We start from the raw sequence: 18,938 nt of genomic DNA, 5'->3' as shown, positions 1-18,938 counted from the left end.
CCCCTTCAGTGAATTCACCCGTATTAGACGGACAGCTGAGGGTGACAATGTAGCAATAGAGGCGGGCCAGCCCATGTGGGCCCATGGCAACAATTGTACCATGGTAGACGAGTGGGCTGCAGGGTTGTGTGTACCTGTTGCAAACGGATGGGCCGGTGGTATATAGTGTAGATGGTAGTATAGGAATGTACTATATAGGATATCTATGTAAATAGTAGTGAATGCAATGAGCTATAGAGACGAAGTGGGCCGGCTGAATGGTGTGCAATGTAAATGAGTGGGCCAGGGAGATGGGTATGATGGGGACGAGTGGGCCGGGGGTATGAAGTGCAATGGAGACGGGTGGGCCGGTATGCAAAGTACAATAGAGACGGGTGGGCTGGGATGAGAAGTACAATTGAAGACGAGTGGGCTGGGGTATGGGGTGCAATGGAGACGGGTGGGCCGGTATGCGAAGTACAATAGAGACGGGTGGGCTGGGATGAGAAGTACAATTGAAGACGAGTGGGCCGGGGGTAAGGGTGCAATGGAGACGAGTGGGCCGGTATGTGAAGCACAATGGAAGACGAGTGGGCCGGGGGTATGGGGTATAATGGAAGACAAGTGGGCCAGGGGTAAGGGTGCAATGGAGACAGTGGGCCGGTATGTGAAGCAATGGAGACAAGTGGGCCGGTATGTGAAGCACAATGGAAGACAAGTGAGCCAGGGGTATGGGGTATAATGGAAGACAGTGAGCCGGGGGTATGGGGTATAATGGAAGACGAGTGGGCCGGGGGTACCGGGTGAAATGGAGACAGGTGGGCCTCATGATATTCCACCCGGTGGACAATGGAAATATTTGCCGGTATGGATGATACAGATGAGCCGGAAGAGCGTTGTGGGACAGAGGTGAAGGTGAGATGGATGATACAGATGAGCCGGGCGTCCGGTGTGCGAGAGGTGAAGGCGAGATGGATGATACAGATGAGCCGGATGTCCGCTGCGTGATAGAGGTGCAGGTGAGATGGATGATACAGATGAGCCGGAAGAGCGTTGTGGGATGGAGGGGGTATCTGGTGCATACAGAGTATACTAACCGGAGACGAGTGGGCCGGGGGATAGGGTGAATATATGATGTGGGTGGCATGATGCCTCATCCGGTGCATACAAAGTATATTAACCGGGAATAAACATCCGGTCCGTCTCATATATACATCCGGGTCTATACCCATACAGTACGTCTATGATATCAAACGAGATTGACAAGCAATATATGTGGCCCAATACATGGAGTTGCTAAATATCTACACGGTCATATTTTGCATACTCCGTGCTCGGAGTCCCAACAAAATTGTGGATGCTGTCTCGCATGTACCATGCAGTGACAATCCTGTTGCCCTCTTCCACGTTCATGTAATGTCTCACCAGTCGACATGATGAAGCCAATATTGAGCCAGAGTCGTAGAGAAACTTGATTCCAAGGTTCATGAAATCCATGATAACCGGGCGATAAACACCAGCAGTAGTCATGATATCAAATGCTGCCGGTCGACATTTAGGATCTCTATGAGGGGGTGTCCGGCGATTGCATATGATCGATACCACATTAAAAACGGATGTCCAGCGTTGAAGATGATGGTGCATCTCGTTCAACTCATATCTGGCAGCCCATTTACCAAGCCTGACTTGAGTTTCCATTCCGGCCCAATAAAGATCAGGGTGCATGACTCGAAGTGCAGCAGAGACAACGATACCGGACCTTTGAAGGGATGCTGTAATATTGTGACCGGCAGCACCTTTCAGTGCCGCTGATACCTCCGGCGAGAAGCCATCTTCCGGGTCAAGATTCGGGAAGCCATGTTTCTACAATACTTCCAACCAGAGATTTCAATGCATGTGGACCTGACGCACCTCTCTTCCTTGCTGAAACCATGCAGGAGATATATTGATGCAACCGGGGGTGATCATTCCATCTGGACTTGTATAGAAGTTTGACCGGTGGGTCCTCCATTGAGAAATCTTGCCTGATGTGATGCTATGCTTCAACAAACCACTCATGGAATGTGTGGCACCGTGAATATCTTTCTAAGTAATGCATCCGGGTAAGATAAAAGAACAACTGGAAATGGATAAAGGATAAAGGACCAACCATCATCATAGAGGTGAGTGCTCCAGGCAAATACCAGACAATGATTCTACCGCCAGAATCAATGACAACAGATGGTGTTGTCAAGAGGTGCTCCTCTTCAGGGGGGAATTTGTTCAAAAGAACCTCTTCTCGTGTCTCACTTCGACCGGATTCATCTTTGTCCAGGGCGTCATTGTATCTAACCATGTCTATTTTAAGATGAACTTTCTGCAGGTTAGTTGACCAGAACAGACAGGTGTGCCGGAATACATACCGGCGTTAGAGTAAGCAGTGGCCATCACATAGGCTAGCTGCTCCAAAGCAATACAAGTGTCGATATCCAAGAGTCCAAGGTCCATATCCTTTACCGGTCGGTGAAGAATTGTAGATGTGAAAATCTCATGCACCAATTCACCGGCAAGGTAGGTCTGGTACAAGGCCCAGTCAAGTGGAATTGTAACCATGGCTTGCCGAAACAATTAAGTGACAGGAAAGCACCACTGTTATATCCATTGGAAAAAATAGCCCCATATTCACACGACCTGATTGCATAGACAGACTCCATTTCCATTCAGGTAAATATGACGTGATGGTATAAAAGATTGGCAGGATACCGGCGGACATTGGGTTCTACTTTACTGTGAAGTGGATGCACTGTGATCTATATGTAACCGGTCAATGAGTGCCTGTGAGGATGACACAGCCCGTGTGATTTCATCAATCGGCCCAACCAATCCGGTCAACCTATCACTTGATCGCCTAAGATTCATCATCCTTGTCTGCAACATATCCAGCAACTCTCTCCCGATCGTTGTCTGGTGGCACGGCACACCAGATCTTGAACCAATTATATCCGGCGCATTATCCGGACCACGCACAATATATGGGAGAAGACCAGTTTTCACATGATCCGGCTGTAATAAATGGTGTGAGCATCTGGTGCATCCGGTGTTAACAAGATCTTATGGACTGACAAGGTGTGAAAAGTGCCATTCAACCAAATCCATAACATCTTGGACAGATGACTTGGGCAACATATCTGAAACCCTGCAACAACCAAGTGATTCCTTCCACCAGTCATTGAAGTAGTCCGGCATGTGAGCAATGTCATAGTCATCGGATTTGTTTGAATCTGCAGAAAGGCGCAATGCCCGGATATCCTGCAAAATGGCATTGACATCCGGTCGCCGATCAACCAATGTGTGAGCAGTCATGGTTGAGAGCACATCCTTGAGAAGTTGAGGAATAGTAGCTGACAACCGGGTGATAAAACATATATTGATGAAAGGTGTTGCAAAGGTCTATGTCAGAGAAAAGGATGAGGGCATGGGAGTATCGGCATGGCTGGCTCCCTACCTCCATCTCCCATTTCATCAGGGTGTAGAACGTCTCTGCATAACCAGGTATGGCAGTGGCAAAACTCTTGTCGACATACAGGCGCATGGCCAGCATCCGGGAATTGGCATAGAATAGGGCACGAGAGATATCTGCAGCTGTGATGTGATTGCCCTTGGCGGCAATGATGACTTGGTTGGAGGGGATGAGAGTTACAGTATTGTCCATGGAGAGGAATATGAGGCTATGGTGTGACCGGCACACTGGGAATATTTACATGCCAAACACAAGGGTATATTACCTCACAGGTCTTATCAACCGGTGACCACAATTATGTAACTAACCCGGCACCGGTACTTCTATCCGAACGATCATTTCCCGCAGAGCATCCTCTGCATATGCCGCTAGTTGTTCATATATTATCAACCGGTAATCACAATTATGCAACTAACCCGGAACTGGGACTTCTATCCCAACGATCATTTTCCGAAAAGCATCCTCTGCATGTGCTGCCAGCAGGTCATATATGTGAGATTGTCTGGCAGCATAACATGTATGTCCGGTGAGCCCTGCAGAAGTAGCATTGTGCATGTGACAGAGCCATTGCTTGGCTCTGTGGGTGAAGAAATTAATTGACCACTGCATTTCGTGTTTGACAAGAATAACCTCCTCATTCCAGCGATCGCGCAGTGCTTTTGTCCGGAGCCAATTAACCCGGTAAACTATAATTAGAACATGTGACCGACGACCTCATAATCAGAAACACTAGACACACATTCAGTCATCCAGTCATTTCCTGATGTGTCTCCCTGAACATCCAAGGACCAGAACCATGAAAGAGTGGTATCTCTCTGACCACGTGCATTTGGATCGGCCACCGCAGAGCTGGCTTTCAGGTCTTCTTTCTTCAAAGGAAGGTATTTCTTCAAGAGGTCGTGGTCAGGGAGTTTGGCCAGTTGCGACCGGCATTTCGAATATATACGAGCATGGAGATTGACTGCTGTTTCAACTGAGCGAACTCGAGTCCATGCCCTAGTAGATGAAGCCTGTGACTTGGCTGACCGGACAGTATTGCGGAATAAAACAGCTTTATCTCCTAAATGAACTCTAATGGCATGCAGTGCGTCATTGGCCTGACCTTCTCGGAGGGCAATTTCTTCTTTGATGAGATTGGTGAGACCTAACTCCCTGCACCTCACTGCACCAATGTTGGATGGTAGGGGTATGACAGTGAGCTCCGGTTGAAATATGGAAGCATTGTGTACGTCCAGATCAGGATTTTGATCTTCGTCAAAATCGGAGTAATCTTCACAATCATCCAGTGAGTTACAAACAGTAACCAGACAATCCGGATCATTGACATTGACTCCAACTCCGAGATAAGTAGGTGACATCTCAAGAAAGCTCGTGATCTGAGTGTGAAGCTTATCCCGGCATCGAGCCACTCTCAACAGTTGCATGTCCGTTGGGTGCATTCGCAAACTTCTCACATCCTTGCAGAGAGATATTTGCGATTCCTCTATGGTAAGACCGGTTGCAAGCCAAGTGGCGGCTCCTCGTCGACCGGAGGGTTGATGACCGGATGTTCAGGGCGATTTTGAGCCTGCAACAGGCGCAATTCCTGCTGTTTCTTTGTTGGCGCTGCACGACCTCATGATCAGACCTACCGGACAGCCAATAAAAGTGGACACTTGCCTCTTTCCAACCGGACCTCATAGATGTCCATAGCCGTAGGATCCTCTGCTCTGTTTGCATGAGCCAATGCCTCCTCTGCCTTCCAAAGAACTACCATGTCGGGGTTGGCGGTCTCGTTAAGATTATCAAAAGCAAGTTTGCTTTCCGAAGCCCCCTTGATGGCCTCTTTGAATTTTCTGGACAGAAACTTAGCTACCGGACGTGCCATCCGGACATGAATTGTATGAGCGCCGACAACACACGCACATCTGGAGGTGGGTGACTTACTTATACGAATCATTTTCATGAAATTACAATCATTCATCTGATAATCCAATACCTCCTTGCGATGGGGAGTTCCCATGCCCCTGGCCGATGGAGATATTATATTCAAAGGTGCCCAGAGGGTTTCCATAATCTCTCCGTCTATCCGGCCGGTCCCATGGATAAAATTTGATGCATACCGGACAAAGCAGTTGTCTTGATGTCCATGTACATGCCACAAACCGATTCCAGGAATGATATCCATACCTATGGGGATGGAAAGATACATGCTGGAAGCGATCCGGTCCTTCAAATACTTGTTATACTGACAATTTATGTCGTAGAATGTGATGGCTCGAGAGATTCCGTCGGTCTTATAGTTGAGAGCTTGACTTAATGCATAGTCCATGTTCATCTGCCTGATTATTCCACGTAAGAGTTGTAAGATCATCCATTGATGTGACCGGATGCAATATGTACTGACCTTTCGCCTTTCTGAAAGTCAACCATGGAATGTGGGACAAAACATCCATGCCGTGCACATGCACATCCTCCTATACCGGTGGCTTCCAGCCTTTGCCGCGAGGCGTTTGCTTGATTTACTGCCCGGTGATTATTGCAATCCGACCTTTGGACATTGTCTTGAGCAATGGCCAAATGGCTCTTGTATCTTTCATCGGAGACCATGAACCCCAGACCATCCATTAATGATACTTCATCGGATGGATTCACCGGATGCATGTGCTCGGCTTTGAAATTGCCATCCATGACCAAATACCTAGTCATGAGCCAGGAAGGTGTATCGTCAGGCTGGGCGACTGTACTGGTAGACAGGTCCAAGTTTATACCCGGTTGCGGACATGCCGGACAAAATAGGGCAAGATCACCATCCTTTGGCTGGTCATCTTTGTGGGCAAATCCATGCCACTTGTAGAGCTTGCATTGTCGCCACTGCCTGGCAGCTCTCATGAGCTCTCTATAGCGATCCTACAGATATCGTTCTTTAATGACCAGAATGTGAAGTACAGAATAAAACCCAGCTCACCGGAACCATCAGTGGAAAGATGCTAGAGGTGAGTCTGCGAATTTTGCTGTAGTAATTCATGGCCGATGTACCGCACTCGAGATTGTCTAACAGAAAGTCGTCCAAGACAGCGAATGTGAATGCAGTTTTTGGTCTGGTGAAAGACGCCGGAAACAAGCCTGCTTGAAAGAGCTGTATGTCTCGGCTGAGAGCACTGGGGCATTGGCAATAACATATGGAAAGGGAGTGAACGCCGGACTTGTCTACTACAGTTATTGCCGGACGATCTGAGTCTCTGACCGGTTGAATGAAAGGTCCTTCCGGATAATCGTCATCTATATTGTCATCGGTATCTGACCACTGAAAGAAGTCTGATGAGTCATCGGTGCTGCTGGGACATGGAGTGCCGTCGTGAGCAAGGTGAATGTGCAGGCCAACTTTAATGAGTGAAGTTTCTTGAAAAAATGATCCGGTCCATTGACTGATGCGATGGAATGGATGTCTTTGATGTTGAATTCTGCAACAGTCTGTGCAAAAGAGTGGCTCATTGAAACAGCCATGACATCTATACACCCCATCCTTCTTGCAGACTGAGCAAAGTCGGTTGGCTGGTGGGGCTTCTCTGATCATGAGTGAATTTATGTAGTCCTTGAACTTGCATTTCCATTGCCGGAGATATGCATTCTGACTCTGTATGGTCCGGTCAGACCGGGGAAATGAAGATAACTGTTGCTTGCCTGGGATTTTGGAAATTTAGGCTGGGGGATGTTACCTTGGTCAAACTCAAAGTCAGCACCTTCATAGAGCAAGTGAGGCGACCCAGATTTATGCTTTGAGGGTGATTTTATTGGTGATGATGTTACCGACTTTGTTTTCCTAGCCCATGAATCTTTCACCCAAGATGACCTCGATCCCCTGGTTGTAGTTTTTTCCTTGAGCTTATACAGCTGAGGTAATCGTTTCTTTGTAGGAGGGGTGTATGTGATTCCCTTTTGTTTGGTATTTGCCATATTGACTGGAAAGGATCGGTGTGCTGTAAACTTGATGACTGGTAGCCTAGCACATGACTTCACTGCGGTGCCTTCCATCAATTCCAGTTTCCGGGGATTTTGAACCGTCGAGATTACCACATTTTCCCTTCTTAGTCATTGAACTACCCAGTCATCAAGGGACCAATTGATCCGGTGTTGTTCAGACTCCGAATGGTTTGACCGGTCGGGATTACCACATTGTTCCTGTGATCTCACCGAAGATCTTGCAATGTCACCTGTATGGGATATATTAAGGTTGGAGTCACTGAGGTTGCCATAGTTGCATGACATCACAAACACCGTAATCCTCCCATTAACCCGAGTCGCATGGATTTCATGTTCAAGTTACATGACAATTGACTGGATAAAGTACATCGACCGGAGGTTACATTTCAATGTTTAAATACTTCTTTCTAGCCAGCATTCTGGATTGTTGGCTGTAGAACAATCATTCAGGTAATTACGAGGGTTCGGCAGCAATATATACTTCTTTCGATTAGATTATTGACGAGTCTGGCAAAGTCAATACATTGATTAAACTTTAGTCGAGGGCACTGGCATTGCAAAACATGCTCTGAGAGAACAGTTCAAACCAAATAACCAACTCTAGAGACAAACAGGCTTCTGGTTTGATCTTCAGGACACCGGCTGTTAATGTCCACATTCATGCTGGCCTTCAAAGTCATTTGTGATTATACTTACTTGAGCAAGTTGTGGAATATGATTGCACAGGGCGGTATCCAGTATTTGAGGGCTGTATGCTGCCCATATACTATATAATACAGGTCTAAGTCCATATGCTTTTACAGTTCTACATTCTATGAATCAGAAACACATAGGATGTTGAGGGATTCATACCAATGAACGAGTATTGGACAATCCTTTGTTCGGTTTGCAGTCACGTACATCGGTTATGTAACCTATTACTGTGAGATACACATGCATCCTTTCTTCTATCAAGACGTCCACTGCTCCTCAACTACTTTGCCATGCCCCGGTCCAACTCATCAGTCGATAGCCCAAAAAAGACCAAGCAGAAGAAATTAACCGATGAAGAGGTGCTGGTCTTGAAATCCCACCTAGAAGAATGGAAGGAAGCAGCTGCCAACGATAGAAAAAAGATTCTGAAGGCCGTCATAAAAGAGGCCAAGGTGCATGCCCCTGCTATGGATGACCGGTCATTGAAGAACAGGAAATATGTGAGCAGTAGAACTTTAAATTTATACATGATGACCGACTTATATCATGATGTATCAAGACGTACCGGGACTGGTTATATAACCGGAGACCTGAAAAGACTCGAGAAAAGAAAGCCAACAAGTTCGGTCAGAAATGGACTTCCCGGTCGGTCATAGAACAACTGCGCAAGGAGGAGATCATTGAAAAGACCGGAGCAATGCCAGGATCGAAGAAATTTATTGAAAGATATCAGACAACACTCACTGCAGTGGTGGCCAGTCTATCTAAAGAGGAGCTGGAGGAGGCTCAGAACACTGCGATTGAGTGGTCTGCCAAGGCTCCTCCTGCAGCTGTTCAGGCGGACTTTGCAAAGAAGAAGCACCCGGTATGATGAAGGATCTGGCAACAAAGTTGTGGAAGCAGGCCGGTATGAGAATTTCATATTGTCAGCATGGAAAACAGAGGAAGACGAAGTCCGGATCAATGGGTGAGTTCCGCTTCACACTCAACCGGTAAAGATATACTGATCCGGTTGAAAGAATTGACTTCAATGAAAAGTTGGAGGGGAATAGTTATACCGATACGAAGGACTGGAAGTCCATGTTATCGGAGTGGAATGCCTATGCTGGTGAAGAGTTTGGTGAGCTTCTGTTTGAAAATCTTGCGCCATTCAGTCAAGTACTTATCTGACCTGGGGTGATACCAGACGTTGACCTGAATAATGATGACAATGATAACAAAGAGGAGGTGAAGAAGAGCAGGAAGAAAGGTGGAAAGAAGGACGATTATCCTTTGGAGGTGGATAGCTATGGGCTGCCGGTCATACCGGACGTCACAGAGCTTAACCTAGAGAGCAAAAAGCGTCTTATAAGGACTTTCCTCACAAAGCACTACAGTCAGTTTCACAAATGATGCATCTGGAGAGTTGATCTGCTGACCAGCAATTTTTCAGGATTGTGCAGCCAACAACCAAAGGCGTCTGTTTCTTGGGCCTCAGTCAGGATGGCTCAGGGTGACTTTATTGCAGCCAAGTTTTTACCTACCGGCTGGAGGCTCGACGATCCATCAAAGATTCGGCTGGCTGATGCTGACCGGCTGTTAGAGTTGTGGTGTCAAAGACAGAAGGACCAGGTTCGCCCAACCTTTGAATTTAAAGGCTGGGAAGGCGATGATAAGACAATGAGAGAACCGGCAGAGATAATCTCTGGCAATGGTTCTGATGCGAGACCCAGGGTTCCAGTGAAAAAGTCCACCGGAAGGCGCACCAGGGGGGTGGAACCGGTGTCTAGTAGTGAGGATAAGGACAAGGATGATGAAGATGAGGAGAAGGACGACGATCACTATCACGATGACAACCTCCAATCACCACCACCAAAGTCAAAATCTATCAACAATCGCCCACCGGTCAAGAAATCCATACCTGTCCCACCACCACCTTCAAAGGCAAAACGGGCCAATACGGTCCGCAGCACTAGTCCGGCGTCAGAGGAGGAAGATACTCGCCTACCAGTCAAGAAATCCATACTGGTCCAACCACCACCTTCAAAGGCAAAACGGACCAATACCGTCCGCAGGGCTAGTACAGCTTCAGAGGAGGAAGATACTCGCCCACCGGTCAAGAAATCCATACTGGTCCCACCACCACCTTCAAAGTCAAAACGGACCAATACCGTCCGCAGGGCTAGTACAGCTTCAGAGGAGGAAGATACTCGCCAACCGGTCAAGAAATCCATACCGGTCCCACCACCACCTTCAAAGGCCAAGCGGACCAATACCGTTCGCAGGGCTAGTACAGCTTCAGAGGAAGATACTCGCCCACCGGTCAAGAAATCCATACCTGTCCCACAACCAACTTCAAAGGCCAAGCGGACCAATACCGTCTGCAGCACTCGTCCGGCTTCAGAGGAGGAAGATACTCGCCCACCGGTCAAGAGATCCATACCGGTCCTACCACCACCTAAATTAAAATCATCCCAAAAGAGGGGTAGGGTTGCTCCCATTCAATCTGATTTGGAGTCGGATGGTCCGCCACCAGTCAAGAAATCAAAGCTGACTGCAAGTGGAAGGGGACAGGCAGAAGACAACACCAGCACCGGTTCTGCACAATCAACCGGTAATGATGACAATGATCCTCTGCCTTCGCAACATCTTTCTAGAAGTCGTGCATTTGGCCCTACATCAGGTGTCTATGCCAAGAATAAAACTAACAAAGCACCGGTGCACAAACCAACACCCCCTGCCCCAAGAAGGGACTCCGGCAAGAAAGCCAAAGCATCTGAAGCACAGACAACCAATCCAGAGCCAAAGCGCTCTCATAGAAGTACAAAGGCCTCTTATAAAGCTCAGTATATGCAATCGTAGTAATTTGGATCGTTGTAAGCAAGTATTCTAGTGATAGGTGTAGATAGCATTTGACTATAAATATATACTTCACGTTGAAAGTCGAGATATCGACATCAGTTGACATGCCAACAATAACTCTTGTGTACAGTCAAGAACTTGCTCTCTAGCAAAGGCTTCGTCCGGCGACATTGCATTACCAGCCCGGTCAATCTGCAACCGGTGCATTGCCTCGCGCAAATCACCTACAGCCCGTTGAATTACATATCCAACTGGATCCTGTCGACTGACAGCGACTAAGTTTAAATGATCAGAACAATCTCAGGAACAGCAAGAAGGCTTACAAGACTGATCCGGATCAACACGTACTGGATCCATCTCGAAACCCATATCTAAAGGGTGTTCTTCCGGTGAAATATTAGTCCCTTTATCAAGCGAATCATCTGCCAGATATGTGCCGAAGCCCATGTCAAGAGCCCCGTCTTCTAGTCAAATATTGTTTCAAATGAGTGTCAATTTATGAGATGTAGATTCCAGCGACATGCCTGTGTTGCCGGCCGGATCACAGAGGTCAATATCAAAGCCCAAATCAAGCACATCTTCATCATCCGGCTGTGGAGGAAATCCCAAATCCAACATCTCACCATTTGACCGGTCATCATCAGACAAGGTGGGAAATTGCATATCCAACATGTCTGATTGTTGTTGGTCGTGGTTGTCGGTCATCTGGTCATAATCTGACAAAGGAAATCCCAGGTCCAGTGACCGGTCGTCATCTGCCGGTTCAGAGTTCATCTTCAATCTTTTACCGTCTTGCAACCCATCATGGGCTGACAGGACATCTAGATCTTTAAAATTCATATCAATTGTCCTTACCATCGCTTAGCATGAGATGAACTCACATTCACCCATGCTTGAACAAACCATGAAAGGGTTGTAGTAAGTGCGCTCCTCTCTCCCTGGCTCCAAGATGCTATGAACTGGGATGCTGGATAATATCAACCGGTACGTTGTGGGAGGTGATGGTTTCTTACCTACATCCTCACTAGATACATGTAGATTATGCTGAGCAATCGCCGATGATCGCATCCTTCTTTTCTTCTGGAATGGGTCGTACAAATCCACGGACTTCATGATATCACTGGAAGAATCATGTTCTACAGAAGGCTGCGACCGGATGATGTACTCACAGGTTGGTTGGCAACAATTGATTACTGATGACGTGTCAACAATGAGACATTTATATCTAAAAATAGACTGACAACAATGAGGCGAACAATGGACTCAGATATGTCCGAGTCGGCCCGGCTAGCCGGTGATTGAAAATTTTATAAGTGTTGTTGTTTTACACGTCTCTTCCGGGTGACTTGTCCACTAGCTCTATTGTAATCGTCTCACTATCATGTCTTCTCAATCTGCTTCTGCTGCGGCTGCCAACCAGGCTCTCATCGCTCTTGTCGCCCGGCTCTATGACATGGTTCAAGATGTTCTCCGGTCGCAGTCTCAGGATGAGAAAATGGAGTTGAGCCACGAGATTGCTCGTGAAGTGGTATGTTTGTCGTCCTGTCGGTTGCCTGTATTGATACTAGGGTCCCAGAATGTCGCGATTCGTTCATATGGGAGGGACGCTTCATATGTTCCCCCTGGCCTGCTGTCACTTGCAGCTGAGATCTTTCGCGCTCAGAGGCGCACCTCACAATTGGTGGTAGTACCGGATTGGAACCATCTTGGTAACAATCAGGATATGTGCATGAAGCATCCATTGTACAGTAAGACATTGGGTCATGCACCGCCTGCTTCACCTGCAGCTACTGGTAAGGATATTCCTCCTCATGCAACCTGTACTCACACCTGTGACTGCACTAGCTCCTGCATCTGCACCTGCACCTGCACCGGTACCTACTCCTGCACCGGTACCTGCCCCACCACCGGTACCTGCCCCACCACCGGTACCTGCCCCACCACCGGTACCTGTTCCAGTACCGGCACCGGCCTCTGCACCGACACCGGCACCACGCATCAGCATTCGCATACCTAAAGATGTGCCACCCGGTGGGACAGCAACAGCCGGGACATCAACAAACCGGAAACGCCGGCTCAGCAGCCCCCCTTTGCCCCGTGTCAACCGGGCCCGGAAGCCTGCACCAAAGTCGAAGGCAATTTTGTCTGACACTGACACTACCGACAATGACAAGGCAAAGGCAAAGGGGAAGGGGAAGGGGAAGGAGAAGGGGAAAGGGAAGGCAAAGGCACCGGAAGATCATGGCGATGAGGATGGCGAGGGGATCGATGTGGATGATCTTCTGGACGTTGAGGTGTGTTTGTTTCTTGAGATATTCAATGTTACTAATGCAACAAGCAGCCCCGGAAATCAACTCGTCAGGCTGTCATCGTTGTCAAAAAGAAGGGCAGTGCGTCGAAGGCAAGTCAGCGGGTTGTGATTCAGGACGATGAAGAGGATGAATTGGAGGATGAGGATGATGATACACAAGGCAGGCCAAAGGCAAGTTCATTATTTTACTTCACATTTACCGGTCTATCACTCATCACGATGCAGGCCACTGTCAGACCAGGGAAACGGCAAAAACTGGTAGGATTTGCTTGTCATAGCACAGGTGATATACAACGCTAACATTATTGAATAGTCCATGCAGCCCAAGGGCAAGGCCACCAGCAAGGGCAAAGTGCCAGAACCAGTGTGTCTTCCGGTCAATGCCATGCTTCACCATACTAATTCTCCATAGCCCCGCGTTGATGAACCCCATCCGCCTTGTGATAGATGTCTGGCCAAGAATGTCGAGTGTTTCCCCCGATTGACGAAGAAAGGCGAGATCGCCTCGACTTGCTCATTGTGCTATCTGTGGAAGATGGCATGCATCCGGACTAACACAGAGAGCGCACCCACCACCTCTGCCAACACCATTACCCCCATCACCGTCACTGCACCACCTGCAGTCGCAGTAGCCACTCGCTCCAAGACCATCCGGTCCAAAGCCACCGGAGAGAAGATGAGTGGGAAATCCAAGGCGAAAGGCAAGTCTTTTGTTTCCGGTTACTTGTCCATTCTGATGTATTCTTGCAGGCAAGGATATCCGGCACCCAAGTCCTATCGAAGAGGAGGACAACGTCGATGATGTCCAGATGGTTGCTGCCGGCGGTTCTGCACAACAACCGGCCCCTTTGGCATCCGCACACGATTTCCCTCCTGATCATTGGGTGGAGCCCAGCAATGATGAGATGCCACCTTCATCACCAGCCATGGCCTCGGAGGACAATATCCGGTTCTCGCCGTTACCGGTCGTTTTCAACCATTCCTCTCCTGTCTCTCCTTCCAGACCTGGTCATTCCGCCCAATACCCTCTCTCTCATGATGAGATGGAGGCCATGTTGGCCCAAATTCGCATCGAGATGGAGGAACTGCGCACACACGATCGAATGGAAATTGACGTCCGGCATGATCACTTGGAGAATCGCATGGACATCGCTGAGGCATCTGATAGCGCCATGTCCATGCAGATTGATGACATAGGGCGGGATATGCGTGTGCAGAAGGGACTCCTTGCTGAGTGCACGGCTGAAGTAAGAGGTATTGTCAGGTATCTGAGGGAGCAAAGATCTACTCAGGTCACAGCATCAACTCCACTGGCATTTAATCCACCCCCCATGACAGCCCATGACCCATCTATCAGTGCATTTGCTCGCACTGTGACCAACAATGTGTTCACTCCGGATGTCTCTTGGATGGGTGCCCAGACCGGTGGTGATATGTTGGGTGATACTGCAGATGGATCACCGGTCGCAAGGCACAACCGGGTGCCATCCAATTCCACCATCATCCCTTCACTGACCATGAGGGAATCCGGCCCATCTGTTCCTCCGGTTGGTGCACCACCTGTGCAATCTCCTATTCTCCCGGTCGCCGGGCCATCAAATGTGCCGGCTGATGCCCAGTCCGTCTCAGCTCCTTTGCCACGCCCGCGCTTTGGACCTCTATCGCACCAAGGTCGGTCAGTGAGTGCTAGGTATCCAAGCAAGCCTTCCGGTGACGGGCCGACATAATACTAGTCTATATCATTCATGTTTTCGTATGTACTAGTTGTCTACATTGTGTTGTCAAGCTCTGGTGCTTTCAATGTTGAAGACAATGCATCATATAATCGCACAACCTGCATTTTAGTAGTGAGAATGTTGCTATACTGGATGGTATTTCCATCATTGTATATCACACAATGCCCTTCCGGCTCATGTGTATCATCCATTTCACTCAATCACACAGCGGACATCCGGCTCATCTGTATTATCCATCTCGCCTTCACCTCTTGCACACCGGAGGTCCGGCACATCTGTATCATCCATTTCACCTTCACCTCAATCGGACAGCCGACGTCCGGCTCATCTGTATCATACATTTCACCTTCACCTCTCGCACACCGGAAGTCCGGCTCATCTGTATCATCCATCTCACCTTCACCTCTCGCACACCGGAAGTCCGGCTCATCTGTATCATCCATCTCGCCTTCACCTCTTGCACACCGGAAGTCCGGCTCATCTGTATCATCCATCTCGCCTTCACCTCTCGCACACCGGAAGTCCGGCTCATCTGTATCATCCATCTCACCTTCACCTCTGTCCCACAACACTCTTCCGGCTCATCTGTATCATCCATCTCACCTTCACCTCTGTCCCACAACACTCTTCCGGCTCATCTGTATCATCCATACCGGCAAATATTTCCATTATCCACCGGGTGGAATATCATGAGGCCCACCTGTCTCCATTTCACCCGGTACCCCCGGCCCACTCGTCTTCCATTGTGCTTCAAATACCGGCCCACTCGTCTCCATTACACCCTTACCCCCGGCCCACTCGTCTCTATTGTACTTCGCATACCGGCCCACCCGTCTCCATTGCACCCCATACCCCCAGCCCACTCGTCTTCAATTGTACTTCTCATCCCAGCCCACCCGTCTCTATTGTACTTTGCATACCGGCCCACCCGTCTCCATTGCACTTCATACCCCCGGCCCACTCGTCCCCATCATACCCATCTCCCTGGCCCACTCATTTACATTGCACACCATTCAGCCGGCCCACTCGTCTCTATAGCTCATTGCATTCACTACTATTTACATAGATATCCTATATATAGTGCTGCCGTGGTCCGGTCCCGAACCTTGGTTCGAACCTGACCAATGGTCAGGTCCGTCCATGGTTCGGTCCATGGTTCCATATTTTGGACGGACCGAACCGAAATGAGGTTCGTGGTCCACTATTTTCTGAACGGTTCTCACATAGGTTCGGACGTTCCCGAACCGTTCTGAACCCCGAACCGAATTGTCCTCGCGATATCGGCGAGGCACACCCATGCTCACTTCGACTTCGACTTCTCCCCCCATGGTCATGTCGACTTCGGGGATCCTCAAGATTCGCATTGTCTTTGAATCGGACGCTCGCATCCCGCACCCCCGGTTGTCAGAAGATGCTCAAGGTATGTGAACTGCCAGTCAATAATCTCAATATATTGATTGGTATATCACATTGGTATAGATCTACTTTTTGCTTGCCCCCAGTTTCCAGGAGACGCTCGAGGTATGTCAACTGTCAATAAGCTCAATATACTGATTGATATATCATTGATATAGATTTACTGTTTGCTTGTTTCACACATAAAGGGAGCAAGCCCCACCAGGTGAGTCGTATCATTTCCTCTCGACATGTCCGAATCTGACGGATGTGCTCTCAATGCTGACGGCTCCCTCAAGGACGCCAAAGATATTGTATTTTACAATGACCCTGATGATATTATCCCACTTGGCACTCCGTCCTCTGCCCAGCCAACACTATCTACCACTCCCACAGGCTCAGACGCCTTCTCAGTGCTGCTGAAGGCTGGGCGCAAACCAGCACCGGTTACTGCAGGTGCTCGTCGCTCCATTCGGACATTCAAGCCTTCTGCTCGCCTCCGCGATGCCGACAACGCTTGCTCTCACCCATCATCCTCAAACAGCTCAACAGCCCGCAAACGTGCATTATCTAGTGCGACCGAGCGGCTAGTCAGCAAAAAGGTCGCATTGCAGCTCTCAGCCCCGTTATCTGATGATGACGACTTTCACGCGGCTGGTGCCGATACGGATACTGACACTGATCCTGGCACTGGCCACACTGGCCACTCTGAGTCAGTCGAAGATGAGGACGCACCCGAAGATGACGATGCGCCGACAGCTGAAGACGAACCTGACGACGAACCTGACGATGAACCTCAAGACTCAAACATCCGAGCCACTCTGTCAAAGAGTGAGCGCACTGCTGATGTTCGCACTGTCTTCACTCGCAATGACAAGGAATGGGTATGCGACGCAATGCACTCGCGACTTCCACGTTCACTGCATTACAATTGCTGAAGGGAGCATATAGGAATGGGCACCTTTCTGCAGCAGTAGAGGCTGAGGGCCATGCAGCTTCGTTGGACAAGTAGCTACACTGTCTATGTTTTTTGTCACTAGCTGTAAAAATTTTTGTGTTCGGTTCGCGTTCAGACCGAAAAAAAACCGAACCTGACCGTTTTGAACCGTTCGCAAAGGTCCAGTCCAAGGTTCGGCAAGTCTACTAGAACCGGACCTAGGTTCGGTTCTTGGTTCTTGCTCAACCCTCAATGAACCGGACCAAACCGGACCGCGGCAGCACTACCTATATAGTACATTCCTATACTACCATCTACACTATATACCACCGGCCCATCCGTTTGCAACAGGTACACACAACCCTGCAGCCCACTCGTCTACCATGGTACAATTGTTGCCATGGGCCCACATGGGCTGGCCCGCCTCTATTGCTACATTGTCACCCTCAGCTGTCCGTCTAATACGGGTATAAGTTACTGTACTATGTGGTCCAGTCGCATCCTTACTTGGCATGAAGGTGACGCGCGACCGAGTCGCGCGCACCATCTCCTTTTCACACGAATCCTACGTTGACGCCATACTCATGAAGTACAACTTCGTAGATATGAAGCCGAGTTCTATCCCCATGGACCCTAATCTCCCGCTCTCGCATTCGCAATCTCCGAAAACGCCAAACGAGTCCGCGCAAATGAAGAATATCCCCTACCGCGAAGCTGTTGGCTCGCTCATGCACCTCGCTGTCGGGACTCGCCCCGACATCGCATTCGCCGTCTCCACGGTAGCGCAGTTTGGCGCCAATCCCGGTATGCCTCACTGGGAGGCTGTCAAGAAGATCTATCGTTACCTCCTCGGCACCAAAACTCTCGCTCTCACCTTCGGTAATTCGCAACACGGGCTTGAAGGCTACACCGACGCTGATGGCGCATCACAGGAACACCGGCACGCAGTGTCCGGTTACGCATTCCTCCTGGATGGGGGTGCGGTATCCTGGAGTTCCAAAAAGCAGGAGTTAGTGACGCTGTCAACGACCGAAGCCGAGTACGTCGCAGCGACGCACGCTGCGAAGGAGGCTGTGTGGCTCCGGCGCTTCATCAGCGAGATTTTCCGTCCGTTAACGCAGGCCACAGTGCTCCACTGTGATAACCAGTCGGCCATAGCACTCGCGAAGTCCGGGGCGTTTCACGCCCGGACCAAACATATAGACATCCGGTATCATTTTATTCGTTTCTCTGTCGAAAAAGGTTCAATTTCTTTAGTTTATTGCCCTACGGACGATATGACTGCAGATACCCTTACGAAACCTCTTCCCAGCTTGAAAGTCAAGCATTTCGCATCCGCCCTCGGACTACGCTCGGTTTGAGGGGGAGTGTTGTTATATCAATCCTCGCCATTATTAACACTCGGTACCGTTTTTCATTTCTACCTACCTACAAATACCATTTGTTCCCGCGCATCGCAACCTTCCTCAGTTGACTTCGCACGTCCACTGAGGTTAGTACTACCTTCGTACATAGTTCCTACTTACTGACACTACCTGTAGCTACTGCTACAACAGGTACATACCAATACACGTTAGTTGACTT

General features: G+C 49.0%; 8 protein-coding genes across 8 annotated transcripts; 3 read left to right on the top strand and 5 right to left on the bottom strand.

Moving 5' to 3' along the window:
• Positions 1-1,275: 1,275 nt before the first annotated feature.
• HD556DRAFT_1243018 (uncharacterized protein) lies at positions 1,276-2,314 on the bottom strand (the record flags this gene model as incomplete). The annotated part of the gene is made up of 3 exons (XM_041298334.1): positions 1,276-1,811; positions 1,887-2,064; positions 2,129-2,314. 3 exons carry the CDS (start codon positions 2,312-2,314, stop codon positions 1,276-1,278), a joined length of 900 nt encoding a protein of 299 aa, XP_041157027.1.
• A 428-nt stretch (positions 2,315-2,742) lies between these two features.
• HD556DRAFT_1446590 (uncharacterized protein) lies at positions 2,743-3,670 on the bottom strand (the record flags this gene model as incomplete). Its single annotated transcript, XM_041307127.1, has 3 exons — positions 2,743-3,021; positions 3,082-3,408; positions 3,464-3,670. The coding sequence occupies 3 exons, from the start codon at positions 3,668-3,670 to the stop codon at positions 2,743-2,745; spliced, it is 813 nt and encodes a 270-aa protein (XP_041157026.1).
• A 219-nt stretch (positions 3,671-3,889) lies between these two features.
• Positions 3,890-7,088, bottom strand: HD556DRAFT_1243099 (uncharacterized protein; the record flags this gene model as incomplete). The annotated part of the gene is given in 7 exon segments (XM_041298341.1): positions 3,890-4,164; positions 4,218-4,994; positions 5,053-5,137; positions 5,154-5,329; positions 5,405-5,795; positions 5,861-6,367; positions 6,426-7,088. Coding segments are annotated over 7 exon segments (2,874 nt in total), but the record flags the coding sequence as incomplete, so codon positions are not given.
• Positions 7,089-8,089: 1,001 nt separating this feature from the next.
• On the top strand, positions 8,090-10,975 carry HD556DRAFT_1446587 (uncharacterized protein; the record flags this gene model as incomplete). The annotated part of the gene is made up of 7 exons (XM_041307126.1): positions 8,090-8,178; positions 8,454-8,634; positions 8,694-8,999; positions 9,049-9,101; positions 9,154-9,254; positions 9,321-9,509; positions 9,567-10,975. The coding sequence occupies 7 exons, from the start codon at positions 8,090-8,092 to the stop codon at positions 10,973-10,975; spliced, it is 2,328 nt and encodes a 775-aa protein (XP_041157024.1).
• Positions 10,976-11,044: 69 nt separating this feature from the next.
• HD556DRAFT_1446586 (uncharacterized protein) lies at positions 11,045-11,422 on the bottom strand (the record flags this gene model as incomplete). The annotated part of the gene is made up of 2 exons (XM_041307125.1): positions 11,045-11,250; positions 11,299-11,422. 2 exons carry the CDS (start codon positions 11,420-11,422, stop codon positions 11,045-11,047), a joined length of 330 nt encoding a protein of 109 aa, XP_041157023.1.
• A 33-nt stretch (positions 11,423-11,455) lies between these two features.
• On the bottom strand, positions 11,456-12,088 carry HD556DRAFT_1446585 (uncharacterized protein; the record flags this gene model as incomplete). Its single annotated transcript, XM_041307124.1, has 3 exons — positions 11,456-11,802; positions 11,857-11,934; positions 11,989-12,088. 3 exons carry the CDS (start codon positions 12,086-12,088, stop codon positions 11,456-11,458), a joined length of 525 nt encoding a protein of 174 aa, XP_041157022.1.
• A 268-nt stretch (positions 12,089-12,356) lies between these two features.
• Positions 12,357-15,715, top strand: HD556DRAFT_1446584 (uncharacterized protein; the record flags this gene model as incomplete). Its single annotated transcript, XM_041307123.1, has 8 exons — positions 12,357-12,503; positions 12,552-12,768; positions 12,821-13,269; positions 13,317-13,544; positions 13,600-13,650; positions 13,699-14,005; positions 14,037-14,957; positions 15,231-15,715. 8 exons carry the CDS (start codon positions 12,357-12,359, stop codon positions 15,713-15,715), a joined length of 2,805 nt encoding a protein of 934 aa, XP_041157021.1.
• A 603-nt stretch (positions 15,716-16,318) lies between these two features.
• HD556DRAFT_1446583 (uncharacterized protein) lies at positions 16,319-17,429 on the top strand (the record flags this gene model as incomplete). The annotated part of the gene is made up of 5 exons (XM_041307122.1): positions 16,319-16,442; positions 16,502-16,543; positions 16,597-16,643; positions 16,717-17,301; positions 17,358-17,429. The coding sequence occupies 5 exons, from the start codon at positions 16,319-16,321 to the stop codon at positions 17,427-17,429; spliced, it is 870 nt and encodes a 289-aa protein (XP_041157020.1).
• Positions 17,430-18,938: the final 1,509 nt, after the last annotated feature.

Source organism: Suillus plorans, assembly GCF_016647745.1.
Source record: "Suillus plorans strain S12 chromosome Unknown HD556scaffold_54, whole genome shotgun sequence".
Lineage (NCBI taxonomy): Eukaryota > Fungi > Basidiomycota > Agaricomycetes > Boletales > Suillaceae > Suillus > Suillus plorans.
The sequence above is the reverse complement of the archived record's forward strand: the minus strand, read 5'-3'. Positions and strand labels throughout refer to the sequence as shown.